At 30.7% G+C, this 21,992-nt stretch overlaps 2 protein-coding genes across 6 annotated transcripts; both read left to right on the plus strand.

Moving 5' to 3' along the window:
• The first annotated feature begins 510 nt into the window (after window positions 1–510).
• On the plus strand, window positions 511–10,905 carry LOC126844540 (protein MON2 homolog). 2 transcript variants are annotated; one of them, XM_050582814.1, is made up of 28 exons: window positions 511–885; window positions 1,843–1,977; window positions 2,276–2,458; window positions 2,539–2,787; window positions 2,873–2,998; window positions 3,060–3,278; window positions 3,350–3,602; window positions 3,671–3,818; window positions 3,921–4,223; window positions 4,341–4,513; window positions 4,814–4,930; window positions 5,009–5,136; window positions 5,207–5,449; window positions 5,519–5,731; window positions 5,802–5,977; window positions 6,064–6,226; window positions 6,303–6,447; window positions 6,524–6,645; window positions 6,728–6,859; window positions 6,956–7,090; window positions 7,722–7,972; window positions 8,038–8,323; window positions 8,400–8,519; window positions 8,608–8,792; window positions 8,870–9,057; window positions 9,133–9,388; window positions 9,448–9,527; window positions 9,604–10,905. In XM_050582814.1, exons 1-28 carry the CDS (start codon window positions 775–777, stop codon window positions 9,747–9,749), a joined length of 4,986 nt encoding a protein of 1,661 aa, XP_050438771.1. In that variant the 5' UTR covers window positions 511–774; the 3' UTR covers window positions 9,750–10,905. The 2 variants fall into 2 exon arrangements, with proteins under 2 accessions (XP_050438771.1, XP_050438772.1); XM_050582815.1 differs by having other exon boundaries at window positions 9,454–9,527.
• A 2,321-nt stretch (window positions 10,906–13,226) lies between these two features.
• LOC126844801 (protein mono-ADP-ribosyltransferase PARP12-like) lies at window positions 13,227–21,769 on the plus strand. 4 transcript variants are annotated; one of them, XM_050583212.1, is made up of 4 exons: window positions 13,227–13,357; window positions 16,863–17,024; window positions 18,286–18,541; window positions 19,404–21,766. In XM_050583212.1, the coding sequence occupies exons 1-4, from the start codon at window positions 13,271–13,273 to the stop codon at window positions 19,925–19,927; spliced, it is 1,029 nt and encodes a 342-aa protein (XP_050439169.1). In that variant the 5' UTR covers window positions 13,227–13,270; the 3' UTR covers window positions 19,928–21,766. The 4 variants fall into 4 exon arrangements, with proteins under 4 accessions (XP_050439169.1, XP_050439173.1, XP_050439170.1 ...); XM_050583213.1 differs by lacking the exon at window positions 13,227–13,357 and adding an exon at window positions 14,529–14,794 and having other exon boundaries at window positions 19,404–21,765; XM_050583216.1 differs by lacking the exons at window positions 13,227–13,357; window positions 16,863–17,024 and adding an exon at window positions 14,527–14,794 and having other exon boundaries at window positions 19,404–21,769.
• The last annotated feature ends 223 nt before the right edge of the window (window positions 21,770–21,992 follow it).

Here is a 21,992-nt window from a genome sequence, read left to right on the forward strand (position 1 = left end):
TAAGGCATGACTCTAGAGGTACTCATAGGCCCCGGCATAGAGTAATATAATGCCTCGCCCTCAAGGCTCAGACACTGATAACAATTAAAACGGGAAAGATGCTTATCACACAAAAACGCGGCGGCCATCTTCTTATGGCTACACCACTATAATGTTATTATATCTAAACATTATTATTTTTAGTTATGTAGAGATATAATATATTATAATACTAAAGATACTTTACAAAATGACCATCAATTTTTTGTTTCCATTGAAAATAATGTTACTTTCAAAACTTGAATGCGCATGCGTCGTGTGGTGCGGCAATTCCTGAACAGCGCTGTCGTGCCGGTGTACTGGAACTACATACCTGCTCCGTCTCGTAGTATAAGGTCTACACTTATAACAATGCTTTAGGCACCCCTGAACGCACAATCAATTTTGGCGAGCCACTACAATAGTTACTATACAGCTTTACAATAATCATTAGTTTACCGTGTTATCACCAAACAACGTAGGAAAAGGCAAAAGTGAATAGTATCAGCATTCGGCTCGACTGGAGTCCCATCTTTAATATTGTACGGTTTACTATTTGCTAAAATCGTTATTTGTAATAAACAATAGTACTTTAACTTTCGTAACAACTTTTCATTAATTTCCAGAATAACTGTAGATACTAAATGAGCAATAAAACGTTGACACGTCCGTCGTTCCAGCCTATGGCAAGATATACGTTTTGCTAATCGCAATGTTTTGCAATTGATTACCAGTCGTGTAAGTGGCCCGATTAATATGGCCCACCGGGGCATCAAGAACGATGGCTCCAAGTTGCTGGAAGTCTTGCAGAACGACTTCAAAAATTTATCCATGGAGACGAAAAAAAAATATCCACAGATTAAAGAGGTCGGATTTTGTATTATTATTATTATTGGTTTTTTACACTATCTATACCCTGTCTCTGAGAGACTTTGCCGGTTTTGCGCTTGTAGACTGAAGCTAAGCACCCGTCGAGGACAGGCTGGCAGACTGGGCGGTCTCTGGGGAGAACGCTAGTCCCACTGGGGTATGCGCAGAACAGCTAGTTTTCATTGGGTCGCAGCATGTTCACTCGGCGGATAGGGTATACTTAGTTGGGTTTTTATTATTTCCAGTGTCTTGAGTATTGTTTTTGTTTCTATTGACTTAAATTAACAACAACTCATTGTATTTATGAAAATATTTAGAGCATATTGTATTAAACATACCGCTAACCGTATTAATATAAATATAATTATTTTGTTTTATTTTCCACTGATAAAATGTTATTAATAATATGATTAATTATTTAAATGCAAACTGTATATATATATATATATATACATAGATAATATACATGTCCATTATTAGAGATCACTTAAGAGTTAATTGTTTAATAAACGATCAGGACTACAATGTGTTATCTATACAAGTTTTAATTAGTAAGGATGTACAAATGAGAAAACAATATTTTATACATGCTAATGGTAAATTGTATTTGATCAGATACCATTTTTTTTCAAACATGCCCAAAATTTCTAAACAAATAGTTTTGTTTTATTCAATTGTTTTTTTTTAAATAATATTGTAAAATTTATAATTATAGTAATTAATTTTTCAAATATTTTGATTTTTGTTGGGACACTAGTTCTTATATGTTTTGTTAACTGTAAACAAATGGTTATTTTTTATATTTAAAACTTTTAATCTAGTTTCCCAAAATGCTTGATATCTGCCATAAAATGTTGTAACTTCTATTCAAGCCAGTCTCCAAACAATAATTTATTTAAATATGCATGTTTTTTATTATCTGTATTATGATTTTATTGTTGTTTGTATTTTTAGGCATCTGAAGAAGCTATTGTCAAACTAAGAAATTCTATGTCTGACAGTCAACAAACACCCATTTATTATGTTATTAATCAAATTCTATATCCTATCGTTCAAGGCTGTGAAACAAAAGAACCTAAAACTGTTAAAGTATGTTTGTATTTTTATGTTACATATTAGGAAGAAATGCATAAATGTTACTTGTTAGAATAGAATTGCCTGGGCTAGTTTAGGGAGCAGTGAAATTACATAGTGGTTGTCAATTTCCTTTACTGTTGTTTCCTTTCTTAAAGTGAACTACCATTTAGGGTAATGTATAATACCAAACAAAACTTTGCAACTTCAGTGATCGTATTTTAAATAATCATACCCTAGTCTGTATTTATGTTTATCATCATAAATATAAAATATTATACAATTTAATACTACAACTTTTTTATTTTCTTAGATGTGTCTAGGAATGATTCAGAAACTCATTACTTATCAAGCAGTTGATCAAAAAGGCGCAAGATACATAACAGATACTTTATGGATGCTCATGGAATCTGGTACCGAACAAGTAAAAGTATTGCAGAGCGTTACTTTGTTATTGACTACTAATTCTGTGGTTGAAGGCGAAACACTTGCGAGGGTAATGATGTGTTCACTTATGAAATCTTACTTGCCTTATACAATATACCTACTTTTTAACAAAATAATTTCTACTTTTAGAATTTAGTATTGTGCTTCAGACTGCATTTTACTAAAGATTCTACTGTTATTAACACTGCCGGGGCTACAGTTAGACAGTTGGTGTCTTTAGTGTTTGAAAGAGTCATTTATGAAGACCAGCAAACTGATAATAATGATAATAATGAACAGAATCATAGTGAAGTGGATTTTGACGAACTGAAAGTATTATCTAGTGTGCCACCCAAAAGGTTAAAACCCTGTGCAGCAGATGCTTACCTCATGTTTCAAGTATGTTGTGTATTAGTTTTTTTGGTTTTAGTTATCTCATGGGTTGTCATCAGAGAGTTAATAATCATGTATTGTTTTTAAACAGGATCTTGTGCAGATGGTTAATACAGATCACCCGTATTGGTTAATTGGTATGACTGAAATGACGAGGACGTTTGGATTAGAATTATTGGAATCCGTGTTGGCTAATTTTCAATCAGTTTTCTATAAAGTATGTTATAATATATTATTTTTTGTAAAAATTAATCTTATCAAATATTTTTTTTCTACAGCATACGGAGTTCAGTTTTCTTTTAAAAGAACGAGTTTGTGCTTTAGTTATAAAACTGTTTTCCCCCAATATCAAGTACAGAATGACTGGTAGCGGTACTGTGTCATCATCTAATGTACAACACCACCAAATGGCCCCCTTGGATAAACCTCATTTTCCTATTACAATTAGATTATTGCGAGTTGTTTCGATTTTAATTAGAAAATACCATAAGTTACTTGTAAGTGAGCAATTTATTATTTAATATTGAACCTTAAGAACTTCCTACTAATAACTTATGTTTATCAATAGACAACTGAATGTGAAATATTTTTATCGTTGATCGTAAAGTTTTTGGATTCGGATAAACCAATTTGGCAACGGTCAGTTGCACTAGAAGTATTGCACAGGTTAATCGTCGAACAGGATTTGTTAGCTTCGTTTTGTGCTTGCTACGATCTAAAAATGCATAGTACTAAAATATTTCATGATATTGTCAATTCCTTGGGAAGCTATGTACAGTCATTGTTTCTTAACACGTCTCCTATGATGATGAACAATATGGGTATAAATAGTATACTTCCGTTAGTAATATTATTAATAAACCATTTTCATAAATAATATTTTGTACAGGTAATCCTTCTGTACAAGCACAACCACCTACAGTATTGGCTGGAATGCCGGTTGGTCCTGGAGTATCCCCTCAACCAGGTTTTTTTTCTAGAGGCATATGGTTGCCTGTAGTCATTAACTTTCCAACTGGTCAAGCCAAATCAATTTAGTAAGTGTTCTAAGAACACACTTAGTTTGATAATAATATGACATTAATTATAACTAATATTAGTAAAGTATAATATTGCTTACATATATGTACATTTTTTAGTCTAGACATGAATGATAAGGTTGAACCACCACCTGTACCTGATGGTTATGGGATCTCAGTGGCATATGCATGTTTGATTGATGCAGTACGTGCAATTCAAATAGAAGTACAGCCTGACATTATAAGTGGGGAAAATTTGGACGAAAATTGTACTAATGCAACAACTTCAGGCACTACTTCTATCACTATTGAAACTAATGGTGTATCTGAATCAAACGAATGCAAGAATGAATTACACAAACAACTTATTGATTCTAGTTGGTGTGGACTGTTAAGCGCATTCAGTCCTTTAATGGAATCATGGTTTGTTTATTTATTAATATATTAAACTTGTGTTACTTATTAACAAAACTTTATTTATGAACTAAAAGAAAGTAATGCTTAGCAAAAAGTATTAATTTTATATTTATTATTATTTAGCACCGATGAAAGTATTATGGAAAATATGTTGAAAGCTATGCAAGTGTACACGAGTCTTTGTGGCCTGTTGGACCTTCAAGTGCCACGAGACACATTTATTACAGCGGTGTGCAAAGCATGTTTACCACCACATTATACTTTAACAGTTCTGAATACATCAGCTCAATCAATAGGTATGAATAATTTTAATTATTTTTGAGTCTTAATACTTCATTATTTTAATAAACTATAATTATTTCATTATCCTCAAAATAACTTATACAAAAAACATTATTCATATTTTATATTATTATTTCTTAATAGATGTGTTTGAATTATTCTTACTATACTAAGCTAATGCTAGTCATTCTTTATTACTTAAGAATATAAATACCTAAACTGTTGTTAAAAAAATGGCTTTGTGTAATTTTTAAAAACGTAATTAATTGTTCATTTAAAGTGTATCCTATTAAATATTGATTTGTCTTCTTTAGGTTTTCAGTATTCTAATGATGATTCTCAATATAATTCATATGGAACAGAATCGGATTACAAACAACAAGTAGTTGCTGTTGGAACACCTTTAGCTACTTTATCGCTAACTTCATCTGGTGAGTTATTGGCTATTTCTTTATACTTGTCCAGGAAATTATTTTTTCTTACAACTATATCTTTAATTTTAATTCTAGGACTTAATCAAGGCCCCGTTATGCTCACTGCTAAAAATTTGCAGTGTATGAGAGCTTTATTAGTGCTGGCACATTGTCATGGTTCAATATTAGGTTCATCATGGCACCTTGTATTGACAACACTACAGGTATTTTGGAAAAGAAAAATGTTAAATATACCTATATATTGAATTCTAGGTAACAGTCAATTTGTTATAGCATCTCGTATGGATTCTCGGTCTTAAACCTTCAACTGGCGGAAGCTTAAAAGCAAGCCGTCAAGGGTCTGATGCTAACGCTGTTATTACCACAGCCGTAATAGCTGATTTGCCGGTCCTATCAACAATGCTTAGTCGTCTGTTTGAATCAAGCCGATACTTGAATGACGTGGCTTTACATCATTTAATTGATGCACTTTGTAAATTATCTCACGAAGCAATGGAATTGGCTTACTGCAATAGGGTTGGTTTAGAAATTAATTGACCTATTGAATGTTTTTTTAAATGTTAGTTTGTTTATTTATAATTTTAGGAACCATCGTTGTTTGCTGTCGCTAAACTTTTAGAAACTGGTCTTGTAAATTTGTCACGTATTGAAATTTTGTGGAGACCATTAACTAATCATATGCTGGAAGTGTGTCAACATCCACATATTCGTATGCGTGAATGGGGAGTCGAAGCAATAACATACTTGGTCAAAGCTGCATTGCAATTTAAATATCAGCCACCATTGAAGGATAATCAGGTATGGTAGTAGTATCATTATTAAGTTAACTATTTAACTGTGGAATAATAATTGTGTTATATTTGATTAGCGTTTACAAACATTACTGTTGAGTCCTCTATCTGAATTGTCATGCGTAATGCATGGTGATGTTAGACAAAGACAATTGGAATGTGTTCTACAAGTGTTACACGGTTCCGGAGAAACATTGTCTCATGGATGGCCACTGGTCCTCAACATTGTTGGTGCAGTTTCCGATAGACACGGGTACTCCTTTTTTATACCTTTGAATATTTGTTTTTTAATGCATAAATAATAGGTATATTAAAATTACATTTTTTTTTTTTTTTTAGTGAAAATTTGATAAGAATTGCGTTTCAATGTCTTCAATTAGTTGTTACTGATTTTTTGCCTTTGATGCCTTGGAATTGTTTACCCCTTTGTTTAGAAACCACATCCAAGTTTGGTTTGCAAACACGTGAACTGAATATTTCACTAACGGCCGTTGGGTTAATGGTAAATTAAGTTTGATAGTTGTTGTACAATGGATGTACAAATATACAAACCATATTTTTTCTTTTTATATTTACAGTGGAATGTAGCAGATTATTTTTATCAAAATAAAGATAAATTATCGCAATCACTCTGTGACGGTTCAGTAGTGTTTCCAGATTTTCCTGGAGTATCTGAAATGCCAGAGTTCGATAAACTTTGGATGTGCTTGTTCACCAAATTGGGTATGACCACATTAATACAAATGTGCACTCGGTTACTGTTGGTGTACAGTTATTAATTTTTTTTTAATTTTATCAGGCGACCTGTGTATTGATCCTAGACCGGCCGTTCGTAAATCAGCTGGTCAAACATTGTTTTCAACTATATCGGCTCATGGGGGTCTTCTCAGCCAATCATCTTGGAATGCAGTTTTGTGGCAGGTAATGCGTTAGTGATAGCGTATGTAAAACTGGTAATACAATTATTAGAAAAAAAAAAAGAAAAAACTGATATTTGTTATAGGTATTATTCCCTTTAATGAACAAAGTTCAAATATTATGCAATTCGGCTAGCGATACCAAAGTAGAGTCTGGTGGAAATATACTTATTCATCATTCTCGTAACACTGATCAAAAACAATGGGCTGAAACTCAGGTTGGTAAAATATACTGTTGATTGTTATTGACACAGTGAGACATATAGCATATTATTATTTTTATTGATTGCTATACGTATAATTTTGTGTCAAAGGTTTCAACACTGTATGGTTTGGCACGTGTTTTTAATGCTGAAAAATACACAATTTGTAAAGTTGGAGACTTTATAAAAGCCTGGTCATATTTGTTAGAGTTTGTGGAAAATGCAGCAACAAATAGGAATGTGGAGGTAAATTGTATTATTAGTTCTCTGATATTAAATTGGTTTAAATCTAATTTATACTAACAAAACTATTGTAGAAATTAAATTTAGTTTAAATTAGTTAATAATTAAATCTGAAGTTTTTTTACCTCAAGGAATTGTACTCAGATAATTGTACACTTAGGGAGGTATCCTACTCTTGAAAAAATTTGCAGTTGGATTCAAAAAATATATTATTATTTAAATATTGTAATCAACTATTTTTAATAATTAAAATCTGTAATTTATAATGATAAAAATTATTAAAAACCTTATTTATTTGCTTCAAAAAATAGTTCTAACCAACACGTTTATCTTGAGTAAACTTCTATGGGGTGAGAGTTTGGGTGGCCACTAATGTGGCAGCCCTTACGCACTAGTCACGATTTGCAACTCGGTTGCTGACCTTATCTCTCTGGCGGACAACTGTCTGGAAAAAGAAATGGTCATATCGTCGATGTGGAAGACCAAAACCACCGCACCAAAACCGCTTTCCTAGGACCCAACTCTAGCTGTTTAAAAATATATTGTATTTTCCTAATGTACAAATAATAATAATAAAGAATATAGTATACGTTTTCATTTGAATGTTATCTAAGTACTATTTTTTAATGTTGAGGTGTCATTGGCTGCGTTGCGTTCATTGCACGAGTTGCTGTATATAAGTGACCCCAAAGAAATGGACAATGAATGGCGAGAAAACAATGCCGAGAAACATGTTGAACTACCGGTAGAAATATGGACTATTACCTGGAAAGTTTGGTTACGAATAGCTACAGAAAGCCATCAAGCGGATCGCATACCTTCTCAGTCATTTTTAACAGCGCTTGTACAAATTTTCCCATGTATTTTTGTACACATTAAAATGAGGTTTGAAAATACACTACAATTAAATTTATAATTCCAATATTACATAATTAATTTTGCTCTTAAAGATTCTCTGAAACGGACTTGGTCAATTTCTTTCGTGTACTTGATATGACTGCGGAATATCCAGTGCGCGGTGAAATGACTCCAACAATGCTTTCTGATAATATGGCTCTTACACGCTTACAAGAGGAAATATTGCATTGTTTAGATCTTTTACAAAAAGAAACACTGACTAACAAAGATACATTAAATAAATTCATTTGCCCTTTGTTTGAACAAGTTTTAAAATTCTGTCGGTTTGTCTATCGATTTCCAGATGAGATAAATGGTTCCAAGTCGTCCGATCAAAAAGTAATATTATTTTTTTTTTTTTTATAATTGGTTGTTTAATATTAATAAATAAATGTATATGTATTGTTTTGTGTAGTACGATATCAATTATATTGCATTTGGTGAAAAATCCATCCTTGTGGTGGTCGATCTCTATCGGATGTCAGCATCTGAACCAGTTGTCATTAAAGGCAGTATATTAAAACAAATTATCGAAGTATGCAAATAATATTACACCAACTATTTCCTATAATACAATTATTCTATAGTTGTTTTTTTTTTTTAAATAATTTTTATTGTATTAGATATTTTCCATACCATTAGCAAAGAGGTACGAAACAGGTCAACAAAACACGTGGAAGCTTAGCGTTGTCAGTTTGTTGAACGTTTTAGCTATTGGAATACCTCTGGCTAGAAATAATTATAAAGACTTTTTGTCGATATGGTCGCCTTTGGCTACTGTACTAGAGGATATATTATTTCCAAAGACGTGAGATTATTTTTTTGATAAAAAATTGTTAATATTATTTCAAATTTGTTTTGATACAATGTGTTTTTTATATGTAGCATGCCTTCAAAGCATCAAAAAGTCGATGAAGCTAATGAAAATGAGGCTATTGATTGCCAGTTGGTAGAATTCCTTAAGGAAGAAATTCTATCACAAGCTACTAATGTACCGAGGGAGTTTATTATGAGAATAGTTGTATTACTAAATAAGGGCTCTGTGTTGTCCTCACATACAAACTACTCTTACGGTAAATGGAAAAAAAAAATAATACCACTAATTATATATCATTGCTGTTATAATATTAACATTCATGTTTGAATAGGTTATGAAGTAGATTGTCGATTAAGAGAGGAATTTGCCAAAGTGTGTTTTGAAACATTATTACAGTTCTCTCTTGTAGATGGAATTTCAGTAGATAACGGAAATTTGTTTGTTGTAAATAACGCTACTACTGACGACGAAAATACTGAAGTGATAACAGGAAAATTGGCAGTTACAGCGCTTTTGCATCGGTTTCAAGAAGTCGTAAAAAAATATTGTCATGACCAAAATTTAACAGGAAAATGTCCTTTACCAAGGTACAATTTTGTGATAATACTATTTTGTGATTATTTAATTTATATGTGCATTTTTTAAGATATAGGATGTCTGAAATATCGTTTGTTTTAAAAGCGATTACTACTCTTATAATTTCTCTAAAAAAGACACCTGATAAAGGTATAATGAATTTTCTACATTTATCCTAAAAAAAAAAGTGGTAAAAGGGGTTTTTAATTTTTTAATTATATTTTAGTAAACAAAGCAGTTTGGGATCAATTAGTTCAACTGTACCCTTCTCTCGTGCAATGCATACCATATACAAACTCTCCTCAAGTTACGGACTCCTTGACGGAAGCTCTACTTCAGTATTGTGATTTGCTCAAGTCTCCTGTTGAATAACTGCTTACTGTAAAATACACTGCCGTCATGTTTCATTATTTATACAGATAGAATATGCTTACATAATAGAACCACCGGATAGCTTTCATCGCCATTCCGTATTTTGTGTACATAAATCATGGATTTATTGATTTTGTTGTATTATTATTTTAATTTATCAACCTCGTTATTAATGTTAGTTTTATTTATGTTTATAATAGTATTCACTGTAAATTTAATTTTTTTTTCATTTTATGGTTACTAGCCTTTGGCCTAATTTTTTTTAAGAAAACATTTTTATCGTTGTATTTATACAATAATTGTTAATAATATTGGCTAAATAATTGTGTTAGTTAATATAGGTTTATCCCCCAACGATCCATCAGTTAAATTCGTAATTATCACAAATCACTCTACTTGTGCCATAGTAATATGGTCATGTAACTTTTTATTATCTATATAGGTATGTCTGTGATTGTATTGAGTTGAAATCTGATTGGTATTATTCATTAGGTAGTGACATTAAAAATTAAAACTTTATATATTTTTTTTTTATAGAGTTTAAAGACTAAATGGGATTTAGCAATATGTTTGTGTTAGTTTTTAATATTATCAAATATTTTGATTGATCAATTTTTTTACGGTTTTCAAATTAGTATCGTTGCTGAAAAATATTTAGCTATTTTTGTAACGCATTGGGTTTTTATTGGAAATTAACAAACCGACTCAAAGAAATTCAACACGGGCATTTTTTTTTACACTTGTGTATTACATTTAAATTAAAAAAAAAAACAATCTATAAAAAGGTTTTAATTTGAATGCATTCAAAACCCTATGTTACAATTTTAGACTTGTTTAATGGTTTATGTATGTGAAAAAATGTAAACATTAATTAATAATTATCTTTTAAATAATTACTTTGTACGTATACATTTTTTCTAATATTTTCATTGCCTATGCTGGTTATGATTGTAGACTGTATTTGTAAATTTGTTATATTACCTATTTGGGTCTTCAATAAGCTATGTGATAAGAAACTATGCCATGCACATACATGACAAAAATCCATATTTCCTTAATAGTTATTATGGTACATAATTTAAACAAATACAATTTTTTTTTTAATGTATAAAAAGTATTATATACGTGTACTAGCATCGTGCGATATTCATTTAACATAGAAAATTAACACGTTAAACTTGGAATTGTGTACATTCACTAGTAAATTGTATTATGGTTATGGTAATTATCTTTATTTTATACACTTATTCGCTAGTTTTCTAATAAAGAATTAGAAGATGACAACGAGTAGGATGAAATCGATATTCACATGGTCCAAAAAAAATAAGTTGTGATTATTTCAAACCATACCAGAACAGGCTAGATTAAACATTGAAAGTACAGTAATTAGTATAAAAACTAACAAGTCCAGTTATTGTATTCTATAAGTAGGTACCAAAAATACTGATGGTTTTTGAGTTGTATTTTATTTTATATTATTTTGTGTCAAAACTCGCATGTTTCGAACTTCAACCTCAAAAATAAAAATAATAAATAAAATACAAAAAGTACTTTTTTGGGCTAAAATTAAAAAAGTTCATTCGAAAATAAAAAAATTACATATTTTCAACTTAGAATTTTTTTAAAATAGTCGAATCAGTTCCAATTAGGTATAGAATATTTTTTAAACATAGTACTTTTGAAAAACGTTGATAAATTTAAAAAAATATCAAACACCTTATGCCCTAGAAGGGGTTGAATTTTTTCTCTTTGTTTCGCTTATTAGGGAAAGTTTTTTAGGACTAAAGGTCTCAAAATTATACTGAAGGTAGATTTAGAGTAGGGCTTTAACAAATACAATTATCTCAAAAATCTGTTGTATAATTTTTTTTTATTAAGGAAAAACAAAAAATAAATGTGGGAAAATCGGTAAATTGTGTACTATATTTTTTTTTTAATTTAATAAAACTCTAATCAAATATTTGATGCGGCGTTATCAACTTTTGCGCGTTTTCAGAGTTCGATAACATGATGTTTTAAAAGCCGATTGTCAAACAAAAAAATACTAGTCAGTTAGATTTTTGCTGCAGATTTAAAAAAATGTAAATACATCTTTGTAGTTTAAATAGTTTATAAGATATATTGAAATTGAACTTAGTACCATATATATATATATATATATATATATTAAGGTTTTTTAGGGTCAAAAATGGTCAAATTTTTTTCAAAATAATTTTCTATGTAACTATGACCCCAAATCTAGATACACTTTTTTTTTTTTGAGAAATATAATTAATTTATGCAGAAAGGGGTTAATGGATTCATCTAAATAAAAAATTGATTCGAACAATGCTTAACTCAGGTTAGTGCGCATAGTTTTTATTATAATAGCGTGTGTGAATTAGTGACCTAGGCATTCATGAGAGGTTAGGTTATATTTGGGTATACATAATCGCTTTCTGTTAAGCGAAAAAATAAATTTATATTTTTTTCAAAAAGCTGAGACTATTTTACATAAACTGATTCAAAAAATTGTTTTTGCGGCCGACGATACTAGAAAAAATAGCCGAGAAATAAAATTGATAGTAAATAATTTTATCTTTCTCCTATAAAATTAACATTGTGTGACTTAATAAAAATGGGCATGATAGCAATTAGATTGCCTAAGCATAACGCCTTGAAAATGAACTGTTGGTCACTTGTTTGGTTTTAAAAATATGTGATAATTGTTAACTTACTGTTTCAAATAATTTGTCGTTTACATAATAATTGTTTCGTACGGGTTTGTTTACAGCAAAAATAACTTACACATTTGTCATTATGTATTTAAAGGGTTAGGGACCCTGAATTTGCCCCCCTCATCTCACCACTACCTTTGGTGGTACTACAACATATGTATACGATTTTTGAATATTTCTACTGTGTAAAGCGACGTATTATATTTTGGTGATTTATAAAATATTTAATCTGGTCGCTTTCTCGGTTGTTTGACCTTAAGCAACCGATCAAGGGACGACTGAAAAGATAAAGGTACAAGGTCGTACCTTTTGTCTGTCACTCTCTAAACGCACTTACATGGCTGCCAAATCATTTTTCTTTGACCTGAGCATTTATAAGATTATAGTTTAACGTGTAAAACCGAGTTCTCACCACCCAAAGACCGGTTTCTTTTTTTAACACCGGTCGTATTTACTTATTACTATTTATTATTTAGTTTTTTGCCTTACGCATTTTGCCCGAATGTCAGTCAGGTATTGCGCGTCAAAATACATTTATTTAACAATAATAATAATAATAATAAAAATCCTTAATACACATATTTTACAGCAGTATCTCGGACTCGTTATTAGTGCTGTTACAGAACAGTGAAACCGAAAACCTTATTATTCATTCTATGGGCGATATCAATGGTTAATGTGCCATTGCTATACTATTATTGTGTTGGTATTATCAGAAATGTTTACACAAAAAAAACCCATTAGTAATGTCCAACTACTGTGTTATTAAACAACCGGTCAAAACGAGTGTCTTGTCGAAAAACGATGCTTATAGTGGCTATTTACTCTAATCGAATCATTCATATTATTATTATTATTACCTACACTATATTTTTACATTTTACTATAACGGTAAGTTGAAATTTTTAGTCACATTTAGCGTTGTACAGTTTTTTTTTTTGAAAATGTTCTATGGTTAACCTTTGCGTAAAATGAAAATTCATTAATTTAATTATTTTCCGAAATAAGTTTATTGGATTATCTATTATTATTATTGGGAAAAAATAAGATTTGGCTCAACAAGGCCAGACAGTTTCAAAACTGCTTTAAACACTAAGGAAGTTCAAATCTCATAGCTCTCAAAAAAAGTAGGCATTCAATCATGCTCAGTCCATATAAGTAACGATTTAAGGTCTTATCCAAATTCCGTGGTGGTTCTTTTATAAGTTTTAAAACGGTCTGAACTTTCTTAGCCCTCTCCCTCTAGTCGCGCCTATGAACAAGATAGTAATATATTAATACATTTTACTGAGCGTTAATATTTATAGTTTATCACGACATTTCTATGTAAAATGAAGAGTTTGATTATACACCATATAATTAATAATGCTAATACAACGTCATAACGCGTTTTTACTGTGTCAGCTGTGGCTATTTAATATGGACGGGTTGTTGTTAACACGAACGAATAAAAATTCCAATCGGTTGTCTGAAATAAAAAAACCTAAGACACCCGTGTGCCTGATATTAATGATTATGAGCTTGTCTCTTAGTTATTTGTGTTCTGTACATTTGTTAACAATTAACAAAACAGGGCAAAGGGGAGTAGAAAAACAAAGTTTTATTTTAAACTAATTTAGTCCAACATATAAAGAAGAGGTATATGATGGGTCAAGTACAAGAATAGAAGAGAAAAATAAGGATATCATTTTTTTGTTAGGCAGTGAGCTTAGTAAAAATGTTTTACAAATCTGAGGTTCAAAAGCCAAAAATGCAATATGATTTGGATTCTTCTTATTATGTGTAAATATTTTTAATGTTTTTTAATTTCTTACGGTCTTCGACTTATCCTAAAATCGAACAAAAGTACCGAGGAAGAGTATAGTGCTAATATTATTATGGTTTTTTTATTTATCGGCGAGCGGCTTTAAACAATATATTATGTAGGTAGGTAAATGTCTTTGATTTGCATATAATTATCGAAAAATAATAATATTGGTGTTAATGTTGTGGTTTTTCGTTTTACAGTTGGTAGAGAATAATGTTGTTGGGTTGAATTGGTACTATCGGCACGCCCTTGAGTTGTATTTTAGTATACCTATACAGTCTAAAGGTTTCGGTGTGTTGTGTGTGCGGCAGCCGGTCTAATGTAGTCATGTAGTGTTGACGCATTAGTTTAGTTGCAGTCGGCTGTCCGGTGATAACATGGTTGTTTGTTTTCATATTCTTACGGCTAAAATGCTCTTATAATAATAATAGTAATACACTATTATGTTTAGCACAAAAGGCAAATTAGACACGAATACGATTATTGTTGGTTAAAAAAATATTCGCAACGTTTACTTTTGAGTAAGTTTTTTGCAATATCGCTTTAATAATAATGCTGTTGTTATGTATTATTGCTTTTCGGAAGTAACTAATAAAGAAAATAGTACCGAAATATTAACAAACGACCGAAAGTACATATTAGAGCATTTTATTGGTCTGCTTAGTGCTTATGGCGTTTTTTAAAGAATAATATTTATAATCGGTAATAAAAAACAACAACAAGTGATAACAAAATACAACGTAAGCGTCCCGTGACGTTACTTCGACTTGATTCGATTAGATTAAATTAAGAACTATATTATGTATCTATTTTTTTTTAATTATTCAGCAAGACAGTTATTTAATAAACGGAAGTTAATTGATTGGACGGATACATTACTTGATCTTTTTTGTACTTAAAACGTAATACAATTTTAAAAACTATTATTATAAAAAAAAAAGGAATGATAAAAGATTCTTTAAGTTTAAACCTTAAGAGGGCGTCGCACCGATGATTTTCAATGGTAAAACATGTTTACGCTGACTGTAAATAACTAGCTTAATTTTGGTTTTAGAGTAAAAGCACCAATTAAAAAATTAAAAGAGAACAATATTCCGGAGGGCAAAACGGCGCGTTTTAAAAAAAAAAATCATTTATTGCAAAGTTACAGTCATTTAAAAATGTTAAAATAATCGATATTTCTAAACCATGTATTGAGCGTTATACTTGGAATAATGAAAAAAACGCACCTTCTTGCCCTCCGGAATATTATTTTCTTTTAATTTTATAATGGGTGCTTTTACTCTAAAACCAAAATTAAGCGAGTTATTTTTAGTCTGCTTAAACATGTGGAGATAAAAAAACATTTTTAAATCGCTTTCAAGGATGCTGTGATAGTCCAAAAAATAAATTAAATACCAAAATAGAGTCCTAGTTATTGAACTAATAATTACACATCACAGGTTTAACCTTTAAATTAAGATTTTGTAAAAAATTGCCTATACTTTACTCCTTAAAAATAGGCGGTGCGACGCCCTCTTAAGACTTCTACGATACCCCAGGAAATACATGAAGACTTATTAAAAAATCAATTAGGAAATGCCTTAGGGAAATGGTGATTATAATATCGCATCCAAACAATTAAAAACAATTGTTTAATGATTTTGTTTTTGAACGTTTATGAAATTATAATACTATATTATTATATTTTTTTAAATATTGTAAAAAAAGATTTTTTTGTTGTGCATTTTTATTTTTACTTACATAATGTCTAATTTATTTTGAATAGTATGGACAAAGGCCAGAGCTAACGATAATCACATTGTTTAATTAATTTTTAACTTAATGTGTTGTTCGAATTATGATGTATGACAAGTTATTTTACACATGAACTACTATAATTATGACGAAAAACGTGTTCAGAATAAGTATGTCACGTCATCTTGATATAATCTAAATAATATACAATAAACAATAGTTTAATAAAAGTACAATGTATAATATGATAATAAATATCCACAAACAATATAATACTTTGAATGAGTTATTTAAAAAAAAATTGATCAAATGTTCATTAAACAAATACAACTAACATCGACCAAATGTTTGACATAAGTAAGCTTATACTTTTAATATTGGAAATATTTACTTGATTGCTTTTAAAACATTTCTTCGTGTAGTAAGGCTATACATTTGACGTATAAATAAAAAGGTATTTTATTGGCCTAAAATTTAAAAAAATTGTTTTCTCTTTAAAATCGAGAAAAGCCACCCAAAAATTAACCACTTAAACAGTTAAATAAAGACGTATTTTCAACTGTAAAAAGTATTTCAAATTTTCTATTATTTGTATTATCTACAAACACTCTTCCTCTATCTTTGAAGTTTCACTTGTAATCAGTAATTGTGCCCACGCTGTAGCCCGTGTCTGATATGGCCACTCAATGGTAAATGGTTTAGTACACTATATAATAGACAGTTAAACGGTTATTAAGTAGTTAAAACAAAAGCGCTTATTACTTTATTATTGTCAATAACATTTTTCGTTAGCTACTTAGTATTGTGATTATCTATGCACTTATTCGTTAACTCGATTCGATAATTATTTAGATAAGAACTACACCAAACAGCAGCATGTACAGTAGTGCAAACTCGCTGACAAAGCAATTGGACAAATTAGGAGTACTACCGGACGGTCATGATCTTAGAACGAGTTGTACACTAAACGAAGAGCGATGGCTTCGCAATTGTATACTCGAAACATTCCCTATAGTAAGTGATGAATAAATATTTTAATCTAAACAACGGCTATGAAACGTTTTTCGTCAAACGCATTGATAACATTGTACTCGGAACATAAACACTTAAAATAGAAACTAACTAGAACTTTTATGTACACACTTCATTATTGCTTTTTCCAGAACTGTTACAACAACTTCGATACATGAAATAATGGTTGGGCTTTGTTTAGTTTTAGACGAACTATGTTATATAACTCATAGTGACTTTGATACGCAAGTAACTTACAGATTTTTAAATTAAGTGGATTGCGTGCGGTCTGTTTTTAAGGAGTTTTCTATAGGGAATATTTAAGAAAAAAAAGGTTTTAATAAATTTCGACTATGTCAATTAATTAACCGGGTTATTTGTATAAATTACAAGGTATTTTTTTAAATTTTAATTCTTTTTTTCTATGAGTAAAAGCCATTTTTGTTCATTTTAGACCAAAAAGCCAGACAAAATTTCGACTACATTCGAATTTTTTGGCTACTTTACTATGTTATGTAGAAAGACGATTTTCATTTAAAAATTTCAGTTTCTTGTCAGACTACCTAATTAGTATCATGCACAATTTTCAAATTTATCATTTTAAACTTTTTTCTCATAGCTTTAGTGTGATTTTTCAATATTGTTATAACAGTTGTTAGTCATCTTTTTCAATAATTTAGTCCACTAAAAATAGTCCTAACGATTTCATCATTTAAAAATATATTACGTTTTTTTAGATTTTTCTCCATTAATTTTGTTCATGGTTTAAAATAGACCGTAATCCGTATGAGGTAAAGTGTTTAGGATCTGGGACAATAAGCCAATAATATTGTCTGCCCTTTTTTGCACTGTGGAAAAAATTAAAGCGATCATAGTGCTATAATAAGTGTATCGGTATTTTCGATTAAATCACTTGGTGTTCCGTTTTATTGTATAGCAGGAGGTCGCAAGAAGTAAAATGTTATGAAGTAAGCAAAAAGACGAGCTGCAGTATGTCCATAATGACGAAATTAAATTTCTCTGGTTCATATTTTTAATTTGTTTCACTACTGCAACCATGTGATATATTATCATATATTATAACTTTTGATTCGGACTTTGTTCTGATATTAAACTGTGCAGTGTTTAACGACATAAAAAAAAGTATTGATTTGCGTTTAAAGTGGTCACACTGTCGTTCGCCTTCTTTTTTACTTCGTTAACGAGTACAGGACGTTAATATGAGGTTACATCTGTGTACATTTTTACTCTATTCGTTGTATAGTGTCCAATAGCCAAAATCGAGTCGGTCAACCATAAGCAAATGTATGGCATGTACTTGCTGCGCAAAGCAGATCTGGAGCTACAGGGTGATGTAGAAGAACGACTGCTGTACCACGTGACCAGCCAAACCAACGCATTGGCATCGATGGATAGCGGTCTGGACTGGCGAAGGACGAAAAGGGCAAAATTCGGCAAAGGCGTTTCGTTCAGTGACGATGCGAATTATGCCAACTTTTATGCGGACAACAGAGGACCAGGTTTGTTCTATATTATTAAGTGTATATTGTGGGATCTGAAAAATCTAGGTATATTATTAGGTTATTCCAGGTATATCCAGGGATATTAATTTTGCCTGCTGCAAGTCCCCGTTTTTAATATTTTAACATTATACATATATAATTTTCAAATTACACATTTTGGAAAAAGATATATTATAATGAATGATATAATTGTTTGTCCTTCATCATATTAGAATATGTCTTTTGTCAAATGGTCGACAATATTAATTATTATAATTATTATTCTTAAAACATTTTTCAAAAGTAGTTTCTTATCACTTGTCTTTTGGTCTTTTATCGTGTTTCTCTTATCTTTAGCTGAAAGTGAAAGTGTAACGCGAGAATTGCGACATGAAATTTCTTGTACCCAGCCCAATAACATATCCATGTTAAAATACATGTTACGTTATTTCTAATAGTCTTTATAAGAAATTTATTAATTACCTACATAATATGTAAGTAGCCTTGGAAAAAACGCAAATTTATAAATAACCAAATACTTTCCAGATTACTTTAGACAAAAATTAAAATTAGGCCTATATTTTATACTTATTTTTATTTTTCGTTGAGTCAACTGCACATTTTAAATTTCCTACCGCACAATTATTGCGCCTAATGCACAGGCATCAAGATAAATAAGTGGATAAATCAACAGTGATCAATGTTAGCTTGTGAAACGCAAAACCTACCAAGCGTGCAGAATAGATGATATCATGTACGGTTAAAATTGTTCAAATAAAGCAATTATTATCTGTCTGTGACTAACATTATTCGTTAAAATAATATCGATTGACTATTTACTATTTAACATGTTAACATGTTGTACGTTTTGTTCATTCAGACAGCCGTGCCATCCTGGTGTGCTCTGTGTTGATAGGCCGGTCGCATCGGCTGCCACCTTTGAGGAACAAAAACGCCGTACACAACATCAAGTGCCCGCCGGCCGGATGCGACACGACGGTGAGCTCTTCGAAACGGGTGTACGTTAAGTACAACGACTTCGAGTTCTATCCCAAGTACATAGTGTACTACGTGAAGCCGGATCTGAACCAAAGTAGGCTGTTGAAGGAACAAAGGCACAACGCGCAAGTCCGGCAAATTTCGGCGACGGAATTCCGAAAACCGACCACATCGGCTCCGGTCGTTCGCACGCATTCGGTTTACCACATCAAGGCCCAACCTGTCCTGCCCTCGAGCGCACACACCGCCTATCCACAAAATATGTCTACCGGCCATCGAAACACAGTGACCACCCCTATCTACAGGGACACGGAGCATCACGTGCCGTTCTACACACGGACCGTCGTACGTCCGACGCCTCCCGAACGTCCTCCGTTAAACAACAACTCGTGTTTTATACTTTGAAATGGACAAGTCAAAATTGTTTTCTTAAACAAGAGGCGCTCAGAAGCCAAACCGATTAACTCCCTAAAAATGCAATTTTTTAGCACAGGCAGTTAAAGTTATTTGAAACAATGCATTTGTAAGCACAGTTGCCAATTTTCTCAGCGCACTCTAGTGGTGAAAAATTAAACTTCGGAGTTATTTATCTTGGCCACTGAAAATTATACACTTTTTTAATCCGACCATGCTACTATTCGCAATTTGAAAAAAAGTGGACTTGATCGATTTGGCATCCGAGCGCCTCAAATATCGTACGAACCGGAGATGGATAGGCTGAATGTTTGTTGCAAGGAAAACTTATAAAAAGGGCCTAAAGCTAATTATGAGTACCAGGGACCGACTCGTGGAAAACTTGACTCCGCGCATTAATTTTTATTGCCATGCGCAAAATGTATCCATTTTTCTTATTTTTATTATGCACGTTAATACTTTTTTTAAAAATTAAACTAAAATTTTAAAATACATTTTTTTTTATTGAACCTTATAAAATGTAGATAATCGATTAAAAATAATTATACAAATTGTAAATCCTTAGTAAATATAAGTATCAATTTTCGTGAATAATACGATAAAAATTCATAGATTAGCTATTTTTTCGTTTCTCTTTATGTTTTTGAACCAAAGGAAATTTTTAAAATTATTATTAATTAGTTATTAGTAAGTATTAAAATTAGCCAAGGGTTCTTGAGTATATTGTTTTCATGTGTTGATTAGCGAACACTGTATAATAAAATAATATAAAAAAAGCCTTCCAGAGTTTGCCTGTCCGCCTATGATACAAATGACAACCGTTTTAAAAACATATTATACTATAATATTTAATTTCTTTGATGTGATTTTTATACTATTCTCATATATTTTTATACTTTGCTTATATATCATAAGTCATAACTCATAACGACATATAATGCAACACCGTCTCCGGTTACAGGGATATCACCTAGTAACTGTATATTTACATATAAGGTAAGAACGATGGCAAGTTCGTTAAATCCAAAGAAAAGTATAATAGGTTGTGAAAAAAAGAAAAGAGTAGTATTCGATTTAAAGAAAATAAATAATGACCCCAGAAATGAAAAGTGTATAATATAGAAATCATTTGAAAGAACAAGTAAATTGGTTAGCAGCAAAGATTCTTAAGTATATTAGTAGGTTGGTATATTTGATAAACTTAAATGGAAATATTAGAGTAGATCATGAAATTCAATTGAGATATCCTAGGGCTAAAGATGTCATGGGTATTAATTATTGAACAAAAGTTACCTGTTAAAATAGAAAAAGGAAACAAAAAGAGGGAACAGAGGACAGATTAGAGGTTAAACGATCAGAGAGAAAAAGAAAAAAACCAAAACAATTTATGGTAGATTAAGAATTATTGTATTTATATTTTGGATCGTTGTATTAATTATGCATGTAAATATGTATTTTATTATTATGTTTTGTTTTGGATTACAAAATATTATAAATATTTGAATCCATATCAGGTCTGTAGGTTCATTAGGACCAACGGTGACAAATCACTTCCAGTTAGATGGTGAAATGGTTTTTTTTTTTATAACATTAATGTAATTATTTCCACTGTTATTTACTGTCCATCTATGTTATTGCGACTACCATATTTGTATTATTCAAAAACCACAAAAAAATTCTAAATTTAGTACGAAGCTAAGATTTTAAAAAGACTAAATCAATAAACGTTAAATAAATTGCAACTGTACAGTTTCAAAACGAAGCATTTTTCCACAAGCATTAAGCATAGTTATAATAAAACATATTACATAATATCTGGTTCACATCACAAATATTACTATTAATAAAAACATATTTATAATACATTATTAAATAAATAACATTTTTAAATGAATTGAAACAATACATTTTCAAATGAAAGTACTTTTTGGCATTCTTACATCCCACAATAGTATTATAATTACATTATACCTGGTACGCACTATACGCATTATTATTCCTTTCATTATAAATATATTTTTAATGCGTTATTAAAAAAATAGACGGTCCACAGACC

Source organism: Adelges cooleyi, unplaced genomic scaffold (genome assembly GCF_023614345.1).
Source record: "Adelges cooleyi isolate 19-005CV unplaced genomic scaffold, UGA_ACOO_1.1 ACOO_flye_CR_arks_rails_tigmint_CR_PRNA_651, whole genome shotgun sequence".
Classification (NCBI taxonomy): Eukaryota; Metazoa; Arthropoda; class Insecta; order Hemiptera; family Adelgidae; genus Adelges; species Adelges cooleyi.